We start from the raw sequence: 25,218 nt of genomic DNA on the forward strand, positions 1-25,218 counted from the left end.
TCATAAAGTTATAGAAAAATAAATAGTTTGGGATTGACTTGGGAATAAACAAGCATGCTAATGTTATCTTCTTCAGAAACAACCCCCACAGATAGAGTCAACTGATTCATCAAAACAAATAAAAGAATTTCAGTGCAGTAGGAATGTAATGGCCTTTTCAATAAATGGTGCTGGGTCAATTAGATATCTATACCAAAAAAAAAAAAAAAAAATCAATGTTTATTCCTACTTTATAACATACATAAAAGTGAATTCCAGGCTGGGCACAGTGGCTCATGTCTCCAATCCTAGCACTTTGGGAGGCGAAGTCGGGGGAATCATGAGGTCAGAAGTTCGAGACCAGTCTGGACAACATGGTGAAACCCCGTCTCTAATAAAAATAAAAAAATTAGCCAGGTGTGGTGGCGTGTGCCTGTAATCCCAGCTACTGGAGAGGCTGAGGCAGGAAATCACTTGAACCCAGGAGGCAGAGTTTGCAGTGAGCTGAGATTGCACTACCGCACTGCAGCCTGGGCAACAGAGCAAGACTCTGTCTCAAAAACAAACAAACAAACAAACAAACAAAACAAAAAAACTAAATTTCAGTAGACCATAACTGAAAATGCAAAGTATAAGAAAGTTTCTAGAAGAAAACATAAGATAATATGTGATTTATTAATACATTACAATCAGTAAAGATTTATTTAATACGACATGCAGAACATAAGCCATGAAACAAATTTACTCATTGCAATACATTAAAAATAAGAATTTGTGAAAATGCAGGCTGCACAATCAGTAGAGATATTTGCAAGATGTCTATCAATAAAGAACTCACATGCAGAATATATAAACAACTCATAATTCAGTCAGATAATAACAGATACTTTAACAAAAATTTATTTAAAAAGAGCATATCCAATGAACATGTAAAATAATAACACATAAAAATTGCTCATTTATAATAGACCTCAGAAAATCCCAATTAAAATATCAAAGTACTATTACTATATGTCCATCATGCCACAAATTAATAATCATTAAAATATCATTTTGTCCAGAAGGTGGAACAACTGGAACTCTTATACTATAGGTAGGAGTCAATTTAATCACTAGATAGATAAATTCTTTGGCAATATTTACTACTCTGAATCAATACATACACCGCACCACAATTCAGAATTTCTTCTTAGAATTCTTTTGTGTTACCGATAGCAATACACACCTATTTGTGCCAAAATGTCATGTATAGGAATGCACCTAGCTGCTGTGTTCCTCTTTTATTTTCTTCTTCTTTTTTTTTTTTTTTTTTTTTAAAGACAGAGTTTCGCTCTTGTCACCCAGGCTGCAGTGCAGCCGCACAATTTGGGCTCATTGCAACTTTTGCCTCCCGAATTCAGGAGATTCTCCTGCCTCAGCCTCTCAAATAGCAGGGATTATAGGTGCCTGCCATCAAGCCTTGCTAATTTTTATATTTTAGTAGAGACGGGGTTTCACCATGTTGGCCAGGCTGGTCTCGAGCGCCTGACCTCAGGTGATCCACCAGACTCGGCCTCTCAAAGTGCTGGGATTACAGGTGCCAACCACCATGCCTGGCCGATGCTGTGTTCTTAATAGACCCAAATTAGAAATAATCAAAATGTTTATTAACAATAGAGTATCTCAATAAAGTGAGGGACATTTATACAGTTAAATACTATATTGCTGAGATAACAGTGTAGATGAATCACAAACATAATGTTGAAAAAAATAAGGATTACATTAAAATAATACATGCTGTACTATTCCATTTATACTAGTGTTCAAAACCAGCAAAACTAATACCTGTATTAGTCATCAAGGAACGCTTTGTAAGAGGATTTAGTGACTTGGAAATGCGGTCTTCTGAACACCTGAAAAACAATTCCATTCTTGATGTTGTTTGTGGTTACACTTAGGTGTTTACTTTTGAAAACCCACTGAGGTAAATAATTATGATCTGTTCATTTTTTGTATCTGTGTTATATTTCACTAAGTGTAAATTTGAGTATTAGTATCATTTAAATATAAATATTTACATATAAGATGTTTACACATTAAATCATACGCTGTCTATAGTTTTCTTTAACATAACCTTAGCTAGGGGGTGGTGAATATGAATAAAACCAATTTGTTCACTGGAAATAATTACTGAAGCTGAGTGATGGGTATCTACCACTGTATATGTTTGGAATTTTATTTCCTAAATAGTTATTCAGACAGAAATAACAAAACACTAGAGATAATATTTTATTGTTTGTCTAATATCTCTCCTTGAATTTCTAATGTAAATATGTGAAGATTAAATATAAAATATATGTGTAATGTTTAGCAGAATGTCTGATATAGTTCATATCAAATATTTGGTACATGTAAAAGTATAGTGCTGGTGTTGGTATTTTTATTTCCAGAGGCTATCAAAGTAATTTTTTTGTAATTGGTCTAGATTTTTGCAAGCAAAATCAGTGGATATAAAAACAGTGAGTTTGAGAATTTTTTTCAAAAAAACGTTTTCTTGCTTTAGCAGTAGATAGCAATAGAAACAGATTTTTTTTTAAGTAAAAAGTATGTTGTTGAATCAGTGAGGTGCAACATCACTGAATGTGACATTGCCCACTTGCTACAAAACAAATGTAATAATATATGAAAAAATATATAATAACAAATTAATAAAAATAGATTTTACTTCACATACTGCAAAGTATAAAAATAATTCTAAGGATTAATATTCCAGTATAACATGAACAGTAAATTGATTTCATGGTAGAGGAATATATGTGAGAACATTGTCTTTGAAACAGTCTGACTTTGCATTACGGACACTAGTAAAGAAAAGTAAAATTGGGGGGGGCGGAGCAAGATGGCCGAATAGGAGCAGCTCCAGTCTCCAACTCCCAGCACGAGCGACACAGAAGACCGTTGATTTCTGCATTTTCAAATGAGGTACTAGGTTCATCTCACTGGGGAGTGCCGGACGATCGGTGCTGGTCAGCTGCTGCAGCCCGACCAGCGAGAGCTGAAGCAGGGCGAGGCATTGCCTCACCTGGGAAGCGCAAGGGGGAAGGGAGTCCCTTTTCCTAGCCAGGGGAACTGAGACACACAACACCTGGAAAATCGGGTAACTCCCACCCCAAAACTGCGCTTTAAGCAAACAGGCACACCAGGAGATCATATCCCACACCTGGCCGGGAGGGTCCCACACCCACGGAGCCTCCCTCATTGCTAGCACAGCAGTCTGTGATCTACCGGCAAGGCAGCAGCGAGGCTGGGGGAGGGGCGCCCGCCATTGCTGAGGCTTAAGTAGGTAAACAAAGCTGCTGGGAAGCTCGAACTGGGTGGAGCTCACAGCAGCTCAAGGAAACCTGCCTGTCTCTGTAGACTCCACCTCTGGGGACAGGACACAGTAAACTAAACAAACGCAGCAGACACCTCTGCAGACACAAACGACTCTGTCTGACAGCTTTGAAGAGAGCAGTGGATCTCCCAACACGGAGGTTGAGATCTGAGAAGGGACAGACTCCCTGCTCAAGTGGGTCCCTGACCCCTGAGTAGCCTAACTGGGAGACATCCCCCACTAGGAGCAGTCTGACACCCCACACCTCACAGGGAGGAGTACACCCCTGAGAGGAAGTTTCCAAAGCAAGAATCAGACAGGTACACTCGCTGTTCAGAAATACTCTATCTTCTGCAGCCTCTACTGCTGATACCCAGGCAAACAGGGTCTGGAGTGGACCTCAAGCAATCTCCAACAGACCTACAGCTGAGGGTCCTGACTGTTAGAAGGAAAACTATCAAACAGGAAGGACACCTACACCAAAACCCCATCAGTACATCACCATCATCAAAGACCAGAGGCAGATAAAACCACAAAGATGGGGAAAAAGCAGGGCAGAAAAGCTGGAAATTCAAAAAATAAGAGTGCATCTCCCCCGGCAAAGGAGCGCAGCTCATCGCCAGCAACGGATCAAAGCTGGACGGAGAATGACTTTGACGAGATGAGAGAAGAAGGCTTCAGTCCATCAAATTTCTCAGAGCTAAAGGAGGAATTACGTACCCAGTGCAAAGAAACTAAAAATCTTGAAAAAAAAGTGGAAGAATTGATGGCTAGAGTAATTAATGCAGAGAAGGTCCTAAACGAAATGAAAGAGATGAAAACCATGACATGAGAAATACGTGACAAATGCACAAGCTTCAGTAACTGACTCGATCAACTGGAAGAAAGAGTATCAGCGATTGAGGATCAAATGAATGAAATGAAGCGAGAAGAGAAACCAAAAGAAAAAAGAAGAAAAAGAAATGAACAAAGCCTGCAAGAAGTATGGGATTATGTAAAAAGACCAAATCTACGTCTGATTGGGGTGCCTGAAAGTGAGGGGGAAAATGGAACCAAGTTGGAAAACACTCTTCAGGATATCATCCAGGAGAACTTCCCCAACCTAGTAGGGCAGGCCAACATTCAAATCCAGGAAATACAGAGAACGCCACAAAGATACTCCTCGAGAAGAGCAACTCCAAGACACAAAATTGCCAGATTCACCAAAGTTTAAATGAAGGAAAAAATCTTAAGAGCAGCCAGAGAGAAAGGTCAGGTTACCCACAAAGGGAAGCCCATCAGACTAACAGCAGATCTCTCGGCAGAAACTCTACAAGCCAGAAGAGAGTGGGGGCCAATATTCAACATTCTTAAAGAAAAGAATTTTCAACCCAGAATTTCATATCCAGCCAAACTAAGTTTCATAAGTGAAGGAGAAATAAAATCCTTTACAGATAAGCAAATGCTTAGAGATTTTGTCAGCACTAGGCCTGCCTTACAAGAGACCCTGAAGGAAGCACTCAACATGGAAAGGAACAACCGGTACCAGCCATTGCAAAAACATGCCAAAATGTAAAGACCATCGAGGCTAGGAAGAAACTGCATCAACTTAGACTCCCATACAATAATAATGGGAGACTTCAACACTCCACTGTCAACATTAGACAGATCAACGAGACAGAAAGTTAACAAGGATATCCAGGAATTGAACTCATCTCTGCAGCAAGCAGACCTAATAGACCTAATAGACATCTATAGAACTCTCCACCCCAAATCAACAGAATATACATTCTTCTCAGCACCACATCGTACTTACTCCAAAATCGACCACGTAATTGGAAGTAAAGCACTCCTCAGCAAATGTACAAGAACAGAAATTATAACAAACTGTCTCTCAGACCACAGTGCAATCAAACTAGAACTCAGGACTAAGAAACTCAATCAAAACCGCTCAACTACATGGAAACTGAACAACCTGCTCCTGAATGACTACTGGGTACATAACGAAATGAAGGCAGAAATAAAGATGTTCTTTGAAACCAATGAGAACAAAGATACAACATACCAGAATCTCTGGGACACATTTAAAGCAGTGTGTAGAGGGAAATTTATAGCACTAAATGCCCACAAGAGAAAGCAGGAAAGATCTAAAATTGACACTCTAACATCACAATTAAAAGAACTAGAGAAGCAAGAGCAAACACATTCGAAAGCTAGCAGAAGGCAAGAAATAACTAAGATCAGAGCAGAACTGAAGGAGATAGAGACACAAAACACCCTCCAAAAAATCAATGAATCCAGGAGTTGGTTTTTTGAAAAGATCAACAAAATTGACAGACTACTAGCCAGACTAATAAAGAAGAAAAGAGAGAAGAATCAAATCAACGCAATTAAAAATGATAAAGGGGATATCACCACCAACCCCACAGAAATACAAACTACCATCAGAGAATACTATAAACACCTCTACGCAAATAAACTGGAAAATCTAGAAGAAATGGAAATTTCCTGGACACTTACACTCTTCCAAGACTAAACCAGGAAGAAGTTGAATCCCTGAATAGACCAATAGCAGGCTCTGAAATTGAGGCAATAATTAATAGCCTACCAACGAAAAAAAGTCCAGGACCAGATGGATTCACAGCTGAATTCTACCAGAGGTACAAGGAGGAGTTGGTACCATTCCTTCTGAAACTATTCCAATCAATAGAAAAAGAGGGAATCCTCCCTAACTCATTTTATGAGGCCAACATCATCCTGATACCAAAGCCTGGCAGAGACACAACCAAAAAAGAGAATTTTAGACCAATATCCCTGATGAACATCGATGCAAAAATCCTCAGTAAAATACTGGCAAACCGGATTCAGCAACACATCAAAAAGCTTATCCACCATGATCAAGTGGGCTTCATCCCTGGGATGCAAGGCTGGTTCAACATTCGCAAATCAATAAACATAATCCAGCATATAAACAGAACCAAAGACAAGAACCACATGATTATCTCAATTGATGCAGAAAAGGCTTTTGACAAAATTCAACAGCCCTTCATGCTAAAAACGCTCAATAAATTCGGTATTGATGGAACGTACCTCAAAATAATAAGAGCTATTTATGACAAACCCACAGCCAATATCATACTGAATGGGCAAAAACTGGAAAAATTCCCTTTGAAAACTGGCACAAGACAGGGATGCCCTCTCTCACCACTCCTATTCAACATAGTGTTGGAAGTTCTGGCTAGGGCAATCAGGCAAGAGAAAGAAATCAAGGGTATTCAGTTAGGAAAAGAAGAAGTCAAATTGTCCCTGTTTGCAGATGACATGATTGTATATTTAGAAAACCCCATTGTCTCAGCCCAAAATCTCCTTAAGCTGATAAGCAACTTCAGGAAAGTTTCAGGATACAAAATTAATGTGCAAAAATCACAAGCATTCTTATACACCTGTAACAGACAAACAGAGAGCCAAATCAGGAATGAACTTCCATTCACAATTGCTTCAAAGAGAATAAAATACCTAGGAATCCAACTTACAAGGGATATGAAGGACCTCTTCAAGGAGAACTACAAACCACTGCTCAGTGAAATAAAAGAGGACACAAACAAATGGAAGAACATACCATGCTCATGGATAGGAAGAATCAATATCGTGAAAATGGCCATACTGCCCAAGGTAATTTATAGATTCAATGCCATCCCCATCAAGCTACCAATGAGTTTCTTCACAGAATTGGAAAAAACTGCTTTAAAGTTCATATGGAACCAAAAAAGAGCCCGCATCTCCAAGACAATCCTAAGTCAAAAGAACAAAGCTGGAGGCATCACGCTACCTGACTTCAAACTATACTACAAGGCTACAGTAACCAAAACAGCATGGTACTGGTACCAAAACAGAGATATAGACCAATGGAACAGAACAGAGTCCTCAGAAATAATACCACACATCTACAGCCATCTGATCTTTGACAAACCTGAGAGAAACAAGAAATGGGGAAAGGATTCCCTATTTAATAAATGGTGCTGGGAAAATTGGCTAGCCATAAGTAGAAAGCTGAAACTGGATCCTTTCCTTACTCCTTACACGAAAATTAATTCAAGTGGATTAGAGACTTAAATGTTAGACCTAATACCATAAAAATCCTAGAGGAAAACCTAGGTAGTACCATTCAGGACATAGGCATGGGCAAAGACTTCATGTCTAAAACACCAAAAGCAACGGCAGCAAAAGCCAAAATTGACAAATGAGATCTCATTAAACTAAAGAGCTTCTGCACAGCAAAAGAAACTACCATCAGAGTGAACAGGCAACTACAGAATGGGAGAAAATTTTTGCAATCTACTCATCTGACAAAGGGCTAATATCCAGAACCTACAAAGAACTCAAACAAATTTACAAGAAAAAAACAAACAACCCCATCAAAAAGTGGGCAAAGGATATGAACAGACATTTCTCAAAAGAAGACATTCATACAGCCAACAGACACATGAAAAAATGCTCATCATCACTGGCCATCAGAGAAATGCAAATCAAAACCACAATGAGATACCATCTCACACCAGTTAGAATGGCAATCATTAAAAAGTCAGGAAACAACAGGGGCTGGAGAGGATGTGGAGAAATAGGAACACTTTTACACTGTTGGTGGGATTGTAAACTAGTTCAACCATTATGGAAAACAGTATGGCGATTCCTCAAGGATCTAGAACTAGATGTACCATATGACCCAGCCATCCCATTACTGGGTATATACCCAAAGGATTATAAATTATGCTGCTATAAAGACACATGCACACGTATGTTTATTGCGGCACTATTCACAATAGCAAAGACTTGGAATCAACCCAAATGTCCATCAGTGACAGATTGGATTAAGAAAATGTGGCACATATACACCATGGAATACTATGCAGCCATAAAAAAGGATGAGTTTGAGTCCTTTGTAGGGACTTGGATGCAGCTGGAATCCATCATTCTTAGCAAACTATCACAAGAACAGAAAACCAAACACCGCATGTTCTCACTCATAGGTGGGAACTGAACAATGAGATCACTCGGACTCAGGAAGGGGAACATCACACACCGGGGCCTATCATGGGGAGGGGGGAGGGGGGAGGGGGGAGGGGGGAGGGATTGCATTGGGAGTTATACCTGATGTAAATGACGAGTTGATGGGTGCAGCACAGCAACATGGCACAAGTATACATATGTAACAAACCTGCACGTTATGCACACGTACCCTACAACTTAAAGTATAATAATAATAAATTAAAAAAAAAAAAAGAAAAAGAAAAGTAAAATTGGGCAAGATAACACATTTCAGTAATTAAACATGGGATATGTTGTTGGTAATAAATTGAATTAAATTTATCTTGATTGCATTTTCTTCACAATTAATATTTGAAACAATGTATATGCCTACCAACAATTTTAAAGGAGTTTTAGATAGAAAGATTGAGAGATAGATAGATAATAGGTCCGGATGCGGTGGCTAACGCTTGTAATCCCAACAATTTGGGAGGCTGAACTGGGTGGATTACTTGAGGTCAGGAGTTTGAGCCCAGCTTGGTCAACATGGTGAAATCCTGTCTCTACTAAAAATACAAAAATTAACCAGGCATGGTGGTGCACACCTGTAGTCCCAGCTACTCAGGAGGCTGAGGGAGGAGAATCCCTTGAATACAGGAGTTGGGGTTGCAGTGAGCTGAGATGGTGGCACTGCACTCCAGCCCAGGGCAGAGAACAAGACTCTGTCTCAATTAAAAAAAAAAAGATAGACAGATAATAGGTGGTTATATGTGTATTATATTCAGATCTTTTTTTGTGCTGTTATAAAACTGTGAACACAGAGACGTACCTTATGTTTCATAGATAATTCTTAAATGCTATATCTCAAAATCACAACCACCTTATTATCATTACAAAAACCAAATGAAAGACATGGCAGAAAGCACACACCTAAATGGGCAGGTAGCATTGAAATGTATGCAAAAACAGAGTGTTAGTAGTGAACTGAAATAAATTAAAAAGTTCCCTCTTGACAGCCTGCTATTTGCATCCAAAAGCTCTTTAAAGACAGATCATATTTTTTTTCTTTTTAAAAAATATTTCATAGTGTCAATTGTACAAACTTGTCCATCAGTAGAAACTCAATTAATTATTCTTATTTATATATAGTATGTATGCCGATGAGACTGAAACTTTTCACAATTTTCTCACATTTTAATATACTAAATCCTCCATGAGGCCTCTCTACTGGAACACTGTTTCCACATCCTCATCCTCTGTCTGCCTGTTTCTGGTACCTCGGACAATCTCATTTTTAGAAGCGATTTCTACTCATTCATTACGCTGTTCAATTCCAATAGGATGGTCAGAGGTTCTGGCAGCTCGTTGTCAAAAAACCCTGCCCACCTTTTCTTACTTCCATGAAGAAAAATATGTAGATTTCACTGTGAAGTCTAGTTCTTCCCATGCTCTTGCTAGCTTTCCTACAAGAACATTTTCTACAGAATGCCCACGAATAAACTATAACCATAATAGGACCCAACACAGCATGTACATGCAAGTAGAATAACTTTATATTCACCAAACTGATGGTATTCTGTTCACTTGGAATAAAATATTGTGAAGGATATGCGGTAGAAAGTCCTCCACAAATCATAATATTGTATTGTGTTTGGTGATTAGAAAATTCACTGGCATCAATATCATTGTATTGGTAGATAACAATGATTTTCTGTTTCATATTTTCTGGAGTCTCATGTGTCATATCAACATAGAAACAAAAAGTTTAGTAAAATATAAAATACTAAAAAATAATTTCTGAATACCTAAAATAGTTTACACATATATTCCAAACCAATGTCTTCTGATAGATTCTAATGGCTTTAATGATTAAACAGAAACCACATGAGAGTCCTAAGAGGCGAAAACATATATTTTTACGTAATAAATACAACTTAAATAATACCTCTTCAACTGGAAGACAATTGGTACAAAAGGATATTATCCAATTTGGAAACTTGCTCCAAAAAAGAGCCACCCTAGAGGAATAATTTAAAATACAATTGATGAGATTTTACTTTCTCCCATGCTTCCTCAAGAATCCAAGCTTTCTGTTTTCTCCTATCCAGAAAAAAATAGAGAATATCTGAAGGATATTGAATTTTAGGTAAGCTAAAACAGAATTAATCACTACAGTTATTTATCATATAATGATGATTTGATGAAAGAAATGCTACTGGGGTGACAGGTGCTCTAGTTCTACTAATAGACATTAACAAAAGAGAAGCATTATCTTTAGTGGTGCAAGATTACATATTAGTCTATGTTAAAACACTACATGTTTATTTTTCAATTGTTAATATCATTGATCTGATTTATGATATTAGGCAGTCACTTCATGTTAATTAATCTCTTAGAAAACCCAATCAAGATAAGGCAACATTTTGTACAAATTATCATTACTAGTGAAACTGAAGGAATCTTCCACGTTTAATCAACAATGAGAACTAGGATTAATTCTTTAATTTTCTCTTCAGATAAAATAATGTTATAGATTCATTCTTGCAAGTAATCCCTGCCTTGGAAATATGCTTTAGGAGTAGGAAACAAATTTGTAACCAAAGGTTCTCCACACATGAGATCCAGAGTTGATTTTGTAAGCAGGCAGTAGTACGTGCAACATTATTGAAAAATTCAACATTTTCTGACAATTACGAAATTACAATGTTTCTTAATCTGTGATTACTTATTGAGAGTATATCCTTTGCCAAATCATTGTTTCTGTGACCACGATATTGGCCTTACTTTAACTAGTAAATATGACATATGTTTTATTCAACATTTTTCCAAATCAACTATCCCTTTGAAGTCCATCTTAAAACTTTCCAGAATTGATAAAAAAGTACATATTCTTGAATTCAAATACAGTGCAAGTTATCTTGTAATGCTTTATTAACATTAAAGAAAACATAAGAAAAGAGCTATAGCCCTTTTTGGCTAGTTAACATTAATTTATGAAGGTGCAATTTATATTAAACAAAATGCAGAGATCTTAAATATTCAGTATGATGAGTTTTGACAGTTTCATGAACCCATGTAATGAGCACCTAAACAAAAAATAGAACATTTTTATCACACTGTAAAATTTCCTAATATCCCTGTACAGACTATCTTGTCAGATGCAGCTGCTTTTGACTCCAATTAAAATTGACTGTTCTTGGACCTCAGTAGAGTGTGTGCCCTTTCTTGCCTGGCCTCTTTTGCTCAACTTAATGTTTTTGTTTGTTTGTCCTTAGATCCATGTATTTTATTCTGTTTCACTAATGTTTTTCAGATTCCCTTTAACATAATAGTTTTCATACCTGTGTAAAAATCTTGATTCCATTTTTATCATAAAGACTAGATGATTAATATTGAGTTACTTTCTGTGAATAAATAATAGCCAAATTCATGTACATAAGTGTATTTAAAATAAGAAAGAAAATTATTACTGTTATAGAGAATGATAAGTAGCTTTAATTATCTTTACTAAAAACTGAAGAGGAATTAAGCTTAAGTTGAATATACATATGAGCTTATTTATTCATTTGTTTATTTTTGAGTTGATGAGTTTCGCTCTTGTTGACTAGGCTGGAGTACAATGGCACAATCTCGGCTCACCGCAACCTCCACCTCCTGTGTTCAAGCGATTCTCCTGCCTCAGCCTCCTAAGTAACTGAGATTACAGACATGTGCCACCACACCTGGCTAATTTTGTGTTTTTAGTAAAGATGGGGTTTCTCCATGTTGGTCAGGCTGGTCTCAAACTCCCGACCTCAGGCGATCCGCCTGCCTCGGCCTTCCAAAGTGCTGGGATTACAGGCATAAGCCACCATACCCAGTCCATATCAAATTAGAAGTTGTTGAATATTTGAATATTGAATGCTGTAAAACAATTAAAAAATTGATTTCCACTTACATGCTTAAAGTAAAAAGAAATATATTAATATGTGCTTCTTTCACTTCCTTTAATCTCCTTCTCTCTTTCTCTCTTTTACTTGTTTCCTGATTCTCAGAGAGAATGTGCCCATTCTATAGAAGAGAAAAATGGGGACAAGTGAGAGGAACTAGGACTTAGTCTTATTTCTTTCCTTAAGTGCTTTTCTGTGCTATAGATTAAGGGCCAGTACTGTTGATATTCAAAGAAATTCCATAAATGGGGATGCTTCTGAAGGTCCAGTGGTTTTTATTCCTTGAACAGTTGAAGATATCAAGTTTTGAACTCCATGATCCATGTTTCTAAACAATAATTTGTTTTATATTTAAAATCACTTAATTATATCTAGAAATTGTAAACAAAACACACAAAATATGTAAAAAAGGATATTCAACTTTATATGGAATCTCAGTGTTATGCTTCTCATGAATACCATCTGTGCTTTTAGATCTACCAGAATAATTCTGATAAAAACAGATGTTCAAAATACATGTATTAAATGGAAGGAGATGATATAACTAAAACGAAATGTAAAAGAATAGCATAAAACTATGAGAAATGGATTTGGAAAGTGAAAACTCAAATAAGATAGATTCAGAGGTAATGTTAATTTCACCACAAAGCTGAAGTCTCGACAATGTTCCACTAATTACTGCCTGTTTACAAGTGTATCTCTGCACTTCATGCGTGGAGAAACTCTTGGTTTTCAAATCTGTCACTATTTCCAAAGTATATTCCAAAACAGGAGGATTGAAAAAAAAAAAAAAAGGCCAAAACCTGCACTAAGCATTTTAAAAGTATCACCTCCTTTAACCCCCAGTACAAGTTTATATTGTTATTTATTTTGTTAACATACTTATTTTATGGCTATGAAATTATAGGCTTAGAAAGCTTCTGCCTGATGTCATTATTCTAATACTTGGTGAATAGTCTGAAACGATATAATTTAGATTATGTATCTCATTAAAGATAAATTATTTTGGATCCTAAAGAAAAATATTTTGGGTTATTTTACAGAAGGAGAAATAAATTCAACTTAATTGTAAATATCTCAAATAATATATTTCACAGTATCCTATTTAAAAGCATTCACTCTTAAGAACTCTGCAACATATTATTTGAGAAATTTTAGAATTCACTATTAATGAACTTCTGAAAAAAATGAGAAATAAAAAGTGAAACAAATAAAACATGGCACATAATAGAATCCAAGATTCACAGATAATCTGAAACCATATAATTTAGATTATATATTCCATTAAAGATAAATTATTTGGGGCCCTAAGAAAAATATTTTGGGTTATTTTACAAAAGGAGACATAAAATCAAATTAACCAGCACCTGCATTTTAGGAAACTCTTCTTCACATAATTATTACTATCAGAAAATAACTGGTTCTCAGCAAGCAAATTATTTAATAAATTTCCAAATTCACCATGATTTTAGTGTGCAAATTTTTACATTAGTAATGAAATCTCTATTGCTAGAACATTACCTAAACCCCTGAAAAGCATTCAATAAGTGCTCAAGGAGCAAACAGAAGAAGAAATGTAGCCAACCACAGTAATTTACATTTTCCTCAATGACATTTCAAAAAATAATATTTCAACAATCACTAATAAAAACGGTAGGTAAAAGTTTAATGAGAAACAGGATAGTTACAGTCTTAACGTAGTTCCCCACAATATAGCTTTAATACTTACTAATTATTAAGTACAAAATAACTGGTAAATATAGTGGGGAAAGCTGGAAGACACTGTTTTGTCAAAGTGATAAAAGCCATCACTAGCAGTAATGAAACAGAGACATTGTGTGTCTCTTGTGTTACATACTATGATAAAAACAGTATCATTTTTGAAACATTCACACACAAAGTCTATGAATGATGAGAAAATATCAGGTGAATTAAAATTTAGAGACATTTTATACACTCCTCTGGTCCTGAAAAATATTAAGTAATGAAAGTCAAGGAAATACTGTGGAAGTGCTAAGATTGAGACTAAAAAAAATGAAAAATAAACTTGGTTTTAGGAAATACACAATAAAGTGGTAAGGGCTTAAGAAGTTTCATATTTGCAACTTAATCTTCATTTGTATAAAATATTTATATATGACACATAGTATATATTATATATAATTATATGGTATATATGCACTTAATATATAACATACTTATATATACATATAACATATGCTATCTATTTATTATACACACACATATCTACCTCTATGTGACTATCAATTAGTAAGAGGAAAGAAATATTATCTGACCAGTGCATCTCAATACTGTCAAGGTCATCAAAAACGAAAACAAAAGCAAAAACTATCATGGTTTAGAGGAGACTGAAAAAACACAGCAACTAAAAGTTAATATGGTATTCTGTATGGGGACCTGGAAACAAACAGGATATTAGGTAAAAACTAAAACCATCTAAATAAGTTATGAATTTGAATTAATAATGTATCAATATTGTTTATTAGTTGTTACAAAACATGTACTACATTAATTTAAGAAGTTAACAATTAGGGAACTGTATATGGGACATATGAGAAGTCTATCACATCTATTAAAATATCAGTTAGATCTAAATTGTTCTAATATTATTTAAATAATGTAAAATATAGTTATAAATAGACCACTTCCATTACCATTTTCATTATAACAAAGCTCAAGACTTGAATATATCATTTAATATAAGAAAAATAATGTTTAAAGATAATATAACTTTACTTTTATTACATTTAATTTTATAAATATAATGCACATTGAACCAATTATTTGTCAATAAGATAAAGAGTGAAAGAGAGTAAACAGAGAAGAAGAGATAGATCTTCATGCTATTCTGTGCTTTCATTTGGCTAAAGTTCAGTTTTTTTGTGCCTGCTAATTGATAAAAATCATTTATATATATGTGTGTGTGTGTGTGTGTGTGTGTGTGTGTGTATTATTATTATTATTTTTTTTTTGAGATGGAGTCTTGCTCTGTCACCCAGGCTGGAGTGCAGTGGCGCGATCTTAGCTCACTGCAAGCCCCGCCTCCCAGGTTCACGACAGTCTCCTGCCTCAGCCTTCCAAGTAGCTGGGACTACAGGCACCCACCACCACATCCAGCTGATTTTTTGAATTTTTAGCAGAGATGGCGTTCCACCGTGTTAACCACGATGGTCTTGATCTCCTGACCTCGTGATCCACCACCCGCCTCGGCCTCCCAAAGTGCTGGCATTACTGGCGTGAGCCACTGCACCCGGCCATTAAAAATGTTTTTAGTCATTCCTTTAAAATTTCAAAGAAAAGCTAAAACATTTAAAAACCCATTAAAATGAAATTGCTAATTAAATCAGCATATAATAACAGGTAAGAAGAAATACTGAAACTGGTCTAATCATCCCATAGAACTGATGTTTGTGTTTTCTTCTAAATAAACCTAGAAACTGACGCTCCCAGTCCTGAAACTTGCAAAAGTTACATTTGCCTTGTCTGAGTTCCTTTCCCAGGAAACCAACCATTAGACCTCTCAGATAGTTTCAAGGAACTGGAGTTTACCAGGTCACCACATCTGGAAAATGAGATGCCAGACCCCTCACTTGTCTTGATTGTCTAACCAAGCACCTGCTTCTTATTGGCCTTCATTTCCCCTCCCTAATTCCCATTTTCCCACATATGATTACTTTTCTTCGCTGTTATATAAACCTTTCATTTTAGTCAGTCAGAGAAACGAATTTGAGGCTAATCTCCCATCTCCTTGGCTGAAGCACCTGATTAAATCCCTCTCTTCTGGCAATGCTTGTTGCCTCAGTGATTGGCTTTCTGTGTGGTGAGCAGCAGGACCTAGACCAAAGCCCTGGCATTTCAGTAATAATTACCTCTATGGTGAGCTAACTATTATGCATATAGTTGGGCAGGGTGTTCAACTTGATGGGTACCATTTCATTACCTTTAGATTTTTTTTTCATAAATTTGTGGGATTCTATTGAAAAGTTATTCAAGGTTATATACTCAGTCAATTATAACTTTTTATAACCATATAATCACATCTGCTTTTTGAGCCATTGAACTTTGATCCTACATCATCATCTTCCTATCATTCTATTCTTCATCCTATAGCTATTATTTTGTAAGTAAGGTATTTTACAGTGTCCCCTCATGATCAATTAAAGGGTATTTTATGGTTGTTAATCTCACAAAGTCTGAATAGAATAAAAATCAGAACTTGTATTGATTTGAATTGACAAATGTATCATAGGGAAAGTGCCCATCTATGAATACAATGAAGTTTAAAAGTATGTTTATTAGTCTTGCTGTTACACGGGATTTAGTATTCTTCATTTTGTTTGGTTATACCACTATGTTAACCATTTATTTTTCTTATGTCAAAAATATAACTAAAAATATAATTAGAATTGACATGACATATAGCTATTCCATAAAATAAGGTGGTAAAAACAAAGATACAGTTGTCCCTTGGTATAGGCAAATTATTAGTACCAGGATTCATTTATATACCAAAATCTACACATACTCAATTTCTTAATTCATCCCGTAAAACCCACACAGGTTTCACATCCATGAACACTGTATTTTCCATCTATGTTTGATTGAAAAAATCCACGAACAAGTGGACCCTCACAGTTAAAATTCGTGTTATCCAAGGGTCAACTGTAAAGTTAAATAAAATATTTCCTCAAAATGAAATGCTTCATGGTGAAAATAGTCAGGTGTATTTTGCTTTTAGAATAATATTTTAGGAATCATATTTGGATGAAAGCAGAAGCTGCTGGATATAATTAGAAAGCTCATTGTCATCATCGTTCCTACCATTCAATGAGTGTTATCTACTCATTGCATGCACTCAGCACCAGAGGTCTCATGATACATCCTCTGTATCCTTTACATTCTCTGTATCCTTTAATCTGTAATAACTACCCAAAAAGTATTATAGTTTATTAAAAATAAATAAAATTGAGAAAACTAAGTCCATTAGAAATTAATTAATTTTCCATTATTATGCAAGTAGGAAGTGGTCATCCTAAAACTGAAACCTATGCTGTGTGATTCAATAGATTATTCCCTTTTCTCATAACACTGAACCTCGCACATGATTATTTTACTAAACTGAATCAAGTGCAACTTTTTTGAAATTGATATTAATATTTATTCATATTAATGGTCATACACTCTACACTTTCAGATGTTAAGACTTGGGAAATAAATATGAATTTTCAAAATTGCATGGAATTTTCTCTATGTACTCAAGTCCTATCAGTCTCTTGCCTAATGCATGTATACCATATGGTGATCAAGTGCTCAGTTTTGGAGTGAGAATGTTTTGATTACTGACTTAGAGTGACTCCTTATCAGCAGTGAGATCTTGAGCAAATTCATTAATGCTTCCCTATTTCTACACTTTCTCATCTGTAAAGTGAAAACAATGAACACACAAAGGTTGAGTCTGTGGGTAATTATAAGTATTAAGTAAGTTATTTCATAGAAAACACTTAGAATTTGCTTGATACACGATGCAATTAATAAATGGTAACTCAATGGTAATTATTAGAATTCACTTATTATTTAAAATGCCTGTATTTCATTCAAAGTCAGGAGGTATGATGTCAGAAATGTGGTAAACATATCTATGCAGTATTCTTATTATAAGCAAATTTGGATAAGAACAAATTTAAAATTGGTCTAGTGTGAAATTAGTTCCTAATGAGTATGCCTAATGGCAAAAGGAGTAAGAAAAGTAAACATTAAAATTAATATAAATCTAAAGTTTGCAGACATTTAACCTGGTAAGCAGGACATAATTTTCCGTATACTTGTTATGTCAATATTTACCAAAAAACTTGATTCTTCCAGAAACTCAAGGTTATTTAAACTGCTAATATTCACCTTCCTAAATTGTGAATGGCATTTTAAATGTAAATTTATGAAGTATCCTTTAAAATTTCATATTATTAATACTGAAAGAAACAGAACTTGATTAAACATAAATTCATTAAGCTGACTATGAAGCACTTGGGACTCCTTGCATTGATCCTTATAAAGCTGTGCATCTAGAAAAACCTTTCGACGAAAAGAAAAGGGACATTTGTTCAAAGGGGAATCATATCAATGTTGTTTAATCAGTGACTTTAGTATTTCTGGGACATGAAAAGTAGGGTAAAAATATCTCAAGTGGCGTAACAGTCATATAATGGATAAATATATAATTTCTCCCTAATGTTTTGTAAGTAGACTGTAATTCATATTTATCAAGTTTTAAAAAGTGTTTTTGTTGTTCTTGTCATCATTCTTGTTTTAATATATGTAATTTATTACAATAATCTGGAAAGGTTTTACTCATTTCTTTAAAAAATGTACTCTATATGAGCTTCTTCACAAATTTAACTCAAAACAAACTCTTGCTTTCTATCTCAGGAACATCAACATAGAAACATGTATGTTATAGGATATTTTTCTATATGACAACCGTGCCATTCCTAATTTAATGATAAATCTACTTATAGTACTTCTGTAATGTGCAAGACATTGTTCTACTCAATGACAAACAACGTGCCAGCTTTAATGAAGATTCAATTTTAAGGGGGTAGATATTATAACAAAAGGCAAATACATATGCAGTATTGATGCAGGTAAGTGGTATAAAGACAACCAGTTTCAGATAGTCTGTTACAAGAGTCACAAAATATGCAGGTTATATATTATACACTGAAAATTTGCGGGGCTTTTTCTTTCTATTTTAAAATTTATTACGTGTCTTCACTGAACCTTGTGAGGCAAAAATTCTAATACTACCATTCTTGTTTTCAGGTGAGAAATTTGAAGTACAGAACAAATTAAATGAAATGTTTTTGAGAAAGATAAATGAAACTAACAAATGGTAATCCAGCACCAGCATCATTGTATATTTGTATTGTCAGCAGATTTGGCTATGATGGAAAATCTTTGAAGAATCTTTCTCAGCATGATTTTTGATATGCACATGCACTGATTTATTGTGGGTATATTAAACAGAGTAGAATTGCTGAGTCATAGGGGGTCTCTCTGTTCAGTGTTTGCTGACGTTACAAAATAATTAATGTAATTGTGCCAATTTACATATCTACCAACAATGTATGAAAGTTGTGATTACTCCATATCTCTACCAAAACATGAGTATATTTTCTTTCAATTAAAAGTTTAATTGAACTTAAAAATTAAATAAATATAATTAAAACTCCATTTTGGTACGTATTATAATCCATGGATTACTTTTAAAAAATTAATTTTTTATTTGTTGTTGATGTATAAAATTTATTTCTTTAAAAAAAATATTGGATGGGCGCAGTGGCTCATGCCTGTAATCTCAGCGCTTTGGGAGGCAGAGGCAGGTGGATCACCAGAAGTCAGGAGTTCAAGATCAGCCTGACCAATATGGAGAAACCCCATCTCTACTAAAAATACAAAATTAGCTGGGTGTGGTGGCGTGTGCTTGTAATTCCAACTACTCAGGAGGCTGAGGCAGGAAAATCGCTTGAACCCGGGAGGCAGAGGTTGCACTGAGCCAAGATCGTGCCATTGCACTCCAGCCTGGGCAACAAAGCAAAAAAAAAAAAAAAAAAAAAAAAAAAAAAATTGACCTTGTCTGCGCTAAACTTGCCAAACTCATTTTACTGTAATTTTTTTTTTCTGTAAATACTATTGGGTAGTTCTACATATAATAATGTCATCTGTAAGTATTTAATCAAATGCCATTTTCCAAATATAAAGAATATTTCTAGTTTATTTTCATTGTATTTATTGATTTTAAGCTCAATTGTTTGATGATTAGAAAATATATTCTGTATAAGTTTAGCCACATGGGACATGTTGATACCTCCATGAAAACCCAGCATTTGGTAAATTCTTTTACATGTTTCATCCATGTGCCTGAAAAGAATAAATTTCATAGTTGTTGGATACATTATTTTATATACATTACTTTATAACACATCAGGTAAATTTTGCTGATTTCAATGTTCAAATCGTATGTTTCATTGCTCTTTTTTTTTTCTTTACGTATTTTGACAGTTACTGGGAGAAATTTCGCATTAGTTTTCTATTGCTGTCATAAAAATTATCATAAATTTTGTGGCTTAAATTAATATAATTTACTCTCACACAGTTTGGTTAGTCAGAAGTCAGAGATGGCTCTCACCAAACTAAAACCAAGATGTCTGTAGGATTGTATTTCTGTAGACTCTGAAAATAAATTCACTTCCAAGCGCATTCAGATTATTGACTGTATTTATTTATTTTTATGTTATTTATTTTTATTTTATTTTATTAATTTTTATGTTATATATATTCTTGCTCCATTCATGTTCAAAACCAGCATAGTGGCTAAGTCCTTCTAAGTCTTAGATTGTCTTTGATCTCCCCTTAAGCCTCATCTTATCCAGTTCCTCTTCCCTTGCCTCTCTGTGACTCTAGCCAGAGAACATTCTTTCCTTTTAAGGGCTCACATTGAGATTGGGCCTACCAGAGTAATCCAGGATTAATCTCCCTATTAACTTCCATAACCTTAATCACATCTGCAAAGTTATTTTTGCCAGATAAGTGTGTAGATATCTTTGGGAGGCTTTAATTCAAATTACATGATCTTCCAAGCATCAATTTTCTCATTTCTAAAACAGGGATATTCCTTCCTTGTAAAGCTACTGTGAAGACTAAATAAGGTAATGTGCATAAAAAAAAAGAGATTACTACAGTGCTCAAAATATAGAAACAGCTCCATAAACAATGCATTTTAATTTATTTTAATATACTATAGGTAACACATGCTTTACAGGTTTTTATATTTCCTTTCTGTCTGCCTCAGGATGGTAAAAATAAATTAATATTGACTGAAAAATTTGCTCTCAGTGAAAAGATCATTAAAATCCAAGACACATATAAGGTCTATATTAACTTGAGACAAATTCTTCACATGCTCAAGGAAACATTATGTCTGCCATGACTTGCTCTTGTTTACTTACATCAAAAGAAATGTTAGGGAGTGAGATACACCTCAAAAACCTGACATCACTGTCAAGAAAGATTTGCCTCCAAAAATTGCTTAAGAATGATCAGCAACTGTGTAATTTTTTCTTGAAACCAGGCAAACTATTTACTTAACAATACAATTGTTTAAAACTAATTGAGTCTTCACTTAAAAAGAGAAAAATATTTCAATGTCTTATGTCTTGCTCATGAGAAAGACATTTGAAATCTTGTTATAACCCGTGTTCAACATTTGGATAGAGGAACTAATCATGTTTTGGTGAATTCTTGACAAACTAATAGAAGAACATGTTTACAAAGAGCATAAGAGGGTAGTATTTAATGCATTCATAAAAGTGCTGATTGTGATTATGATATAATACCATAAATGTAAATCATATTTATTTGTAAAATAAGGTACATGAAAGTAGTTATAATTTAGAATACTAGAATGTCTCTTGATAAGTAATGAAGGGATGATTGAACTAAGGAATTGAGTTTTATTCCCAACTTCATGGTCAATTTTGTAACCATAAATTTACACCACTGCTCCAGTTCTCAGATTTCTCATAGTGAATAGAAAGAGTGACTAATCAAGACTTTAATTGTGGAAGCTTCCTTTATAAATCTGTGATAATGCTTTATCATACCTGTCTTTTGCATTTTAATGAAGTGTGAAATATTTTGACATTCCCAATCTATTAAACTGTGAATGATTTTTCTTGGAAAAACATTTAGATCTTTCTTAATTGTATAAACTTCATGTCTTATACTAAAAGGAGAAATAGTATGAAAAATATCTTGCAATCTTGCACAGAATAAAACTCATTTTATTTAATTTTATTATAAACACAGCATTGTAGATGGATGAGATAGGAATATCTATTTATACATATACACATATATATGTATGTGTGTATATAATTTTAATGCATCTTTCTAATACATGATTCATAATAGATAATTCATATCAACTAAACTAATAGATAATTCATAATTTATAATTCATTGAACTAAATTAAGTACTAGTACTATGGAAGAACTATTCAAATGAAAAATGAGAATAATAGCTAAATTTCTATTTTTTCTTTTAATGCTATTTCAAGGTTTAAATGCACTTTTTTTTTTTTTAAGAAAGTAAATATAGAGAGTATGGGCAAAATCAAAGGTGAAAAATATGATCATCAAGTACACACATTTGATATTATCAAACCACGGAAGATATGACCATAATGTCAATGGGATAGGATTGCCTCAGTTACCTAAAGGGAAATGCATATATGGTTGAACTTACCAGTTCAAAAACCTCTAAAGCATAATAAGCTTCTCGAAATAATGTTTAAGATCAAATCTTTACCTTTTCTATAATTTTATCACTCTGGTGTTTAGGAGTTTAGGGTTTGAATAAATTGAAGATCTATACATGTAAATAATCAGGGATTATTTCATAAAAATAAATCATGTAAAAAAAGACAAATGAAATTTTGAGATTTGCATGGTAAGGGACATGGATGAGGCTGGAAACCATCATTCTTGGCAAACTAACACAAGAACAGAAAACCAAACACCACATGTTCTCACTCATAAGTGGGAGTTGAACAATGAGAACACATGGACACAGGGAGAAAAACATCACATACCGGGGCCTGTTGGGGTGTGTGGGGGTAGGAGAGGGATAGCATTAGGAGAAATACGTAATGTAGATGATGTGTTGATGGGTGCAGCAAACCACCATGGCACGTTTATACCTATGTAACAAACCTGCACGTTCTGCACATGTATCCCAGAACTAACAAATCTACTTACAGAATCTCTGTGTGTGTGTGTGTGTGTATATGTATATTCATATATATACACACACATATACAGATGGCATGTGTATACCTATGTAACAAACCTGCATGTTCTGCACATGTATCCCAGAACTAGCAAATCTACTTACAGAATCTGTATATATATATATGTATATATATACACACACACACACATATATGTATACAGAACTAGCAAATATTACAGAATCTGTATATACATATATATATATACAGAATCTGTAAGTAGATTTGCTACCTAAGATAATTCACCTATCATTTTATGCCAAAATAAAGTTAGCACTCAACTAAACAAAGCATATATAACTCAAAGGGTGTATTACAAAATAAGATCGTTTATATATAATTAAAACTAGTTACTTGGAAATTAATTAGCATCTGTCATTACAGTAGAAACTCGTTAAACAAAAGTGACTCAAAGAGGTGAAGCATTTATCGACCAGTAATTTGTCTTGTTAAATTTAAATAGGAGTTTATATTTTGTTTTTAAGTTATATAATCTAGAAAGTTTCAGATTATGAGGAATATAATTTCTTCAAACTTTTATGAACAGAAGAATGTGAAATAACTAAAAAATATTTTTAGTAATTTCAAAAAGAATGTAGAAGTTAAAGGCCCAAATGATTTGTTTAATTCACAAATTACAGTTCTTCTCCTATAAAACAGGTATGTAAATGTTTAAGATTTTTAAAAATCTTGAAATGTAAAGATGGTCTGCTAAAATATGTACTATCACTTTAATATAATTCATTTTTTCATGTATCTAACATATACATAATAGGTCACATTAGAGGTACTCTAGACATATTTTGTAGCTGAATTAACTAAAAATAATTAATGAAGTAACCACGGTTTAAAAAAACATAAAAGCGCTTCATTTATACATTTTAGCCAAAAGAGAAAATCAAACAAAGCAAAACAACAAACAAGCATGTCCTAAAATTGTTGTAATACTACTTTTTTTTTTTGAGACGGAGTCTCGCTCTGTCGCCCAGGCTGGAGTGCAGTGGCCGGATCTCAGCTCACTGCAAGCTCCGCCTCCCGGGTTTACGCCATTCTCCTGCCTCAGCCTCCCGAGTAGCTGGGACTACAGGCGCCCGCCACCTCGCCCGGCTAGTTTTTTGTATTTTTTTAGTAGAGACGGGGTTTCACCGGGTTAGCCAGGATGGTCTCGATCTCCTGACCTTGTGATCCGCCCGTCTCGGCCTCCCAAAGTGCTGGGATTACAGGCTTGAGCCACCGCGCCCGGCCGTAATACTACTTTTGAATATAATTTTTCTAATTTGATCAGCATTTTTCTACATGAATTCAGTTGTGATTTGTATTTACTTTTTAGATATTTCAGAACTTGATTTTAAAATACAGAAACTTGACGTTTCTATTGCGATTCTATAACTTTACATTTATAGAATTGCAGACATTTTCTTCCAGTATTTCATTAGTATGATCACCTCAGAAATACAAAGACAATGTATTTGTATTAGATAAATGCCTTAGGATAATAATAATAACTCTTGTTATGCCGAAATAAGCATGTACATGGATCTAGGCAATAACTTTTCAAAGATGATGAAAAATAAAATATCTATTATTATAAATACATTAAATTATTTTTCCCATAGTTAAATGAATTCCTAAAATAACATCAGAAGTCATATATTTCTTCTGAGTACTATTTTTTTTTAATGTTTTCCTGGTATATCTAAACAGTTAAACTCATAATTTTAAAGGAATAATTTATAAACATTTATTGTATATAGTTAGATACATATATCAACAGAAAGGACAGAGAGAGAGAGTAAATAGAAACTGACCTCGTTTACTGTGGCATAGTAGCTTTCATGCTTGAAAGTGGGTGAGTTGTCATTCCTGTCTCTCACCACTATTCGCACTTCATGGTAGATAATCGTGCCCACTTTTTTGTTGACGCACTGGACCTGCACCACAATGGAGTGTATGTTCATCGGTGGCTGCAATGTAGAAATTACATCTTTAAAAATACTAATTAAAAACAAAGCTTCTCATCACTGTCAAAGCACTTGTTGATTCAGTACATTTTTCTATTCTTGTTTATTTTTAAGTTATAATAATCTAG

At 34.4% G+C, this 25,218-nt stretch overlaps 1 protein-coding gene across 11 annotated transcripts in view; it reads right to left on the minus strand.

Annotated features, from left to right (window-relative positions):
- The window catches only part of LOC105496640 (protocadherin related 15), a 1,825,405-nt gene that overhangs the window by 531,781 nt on the left and 1,268,406 nt on the right, over positions 1–25,218 (minus strand). For all 11 annotated transcript variants that reach the window (XM_071069550.1, XM_071069551.1, XM_024797557.2 and 8 more), the window contains one exon: positions 24,938–25,093. In XM_071069550.1, the coding sequence (XP_070925651.1) occupies positions 24,938–25,093 (156 nt within the window). The remainder of the gene's footprint in view (positions 1–24,937; positions 25,094–25,218) is intronic.

The sequence above is a fragment of the Macaca nemestrina genome, chromosome 9 (assembly GCF_043159975.1).
Source record: "Macaca nemestrina isolate mMacNem1 chromosome 9, mMacNem.hap1, whole genome shotgun sequence".
NCBI classification, from domain to species: Eukaryota; Metazoa; Chordata; class Mammalia; order Primates; family Cercopithecidae; genus Macaca; species Macaca nemestrina.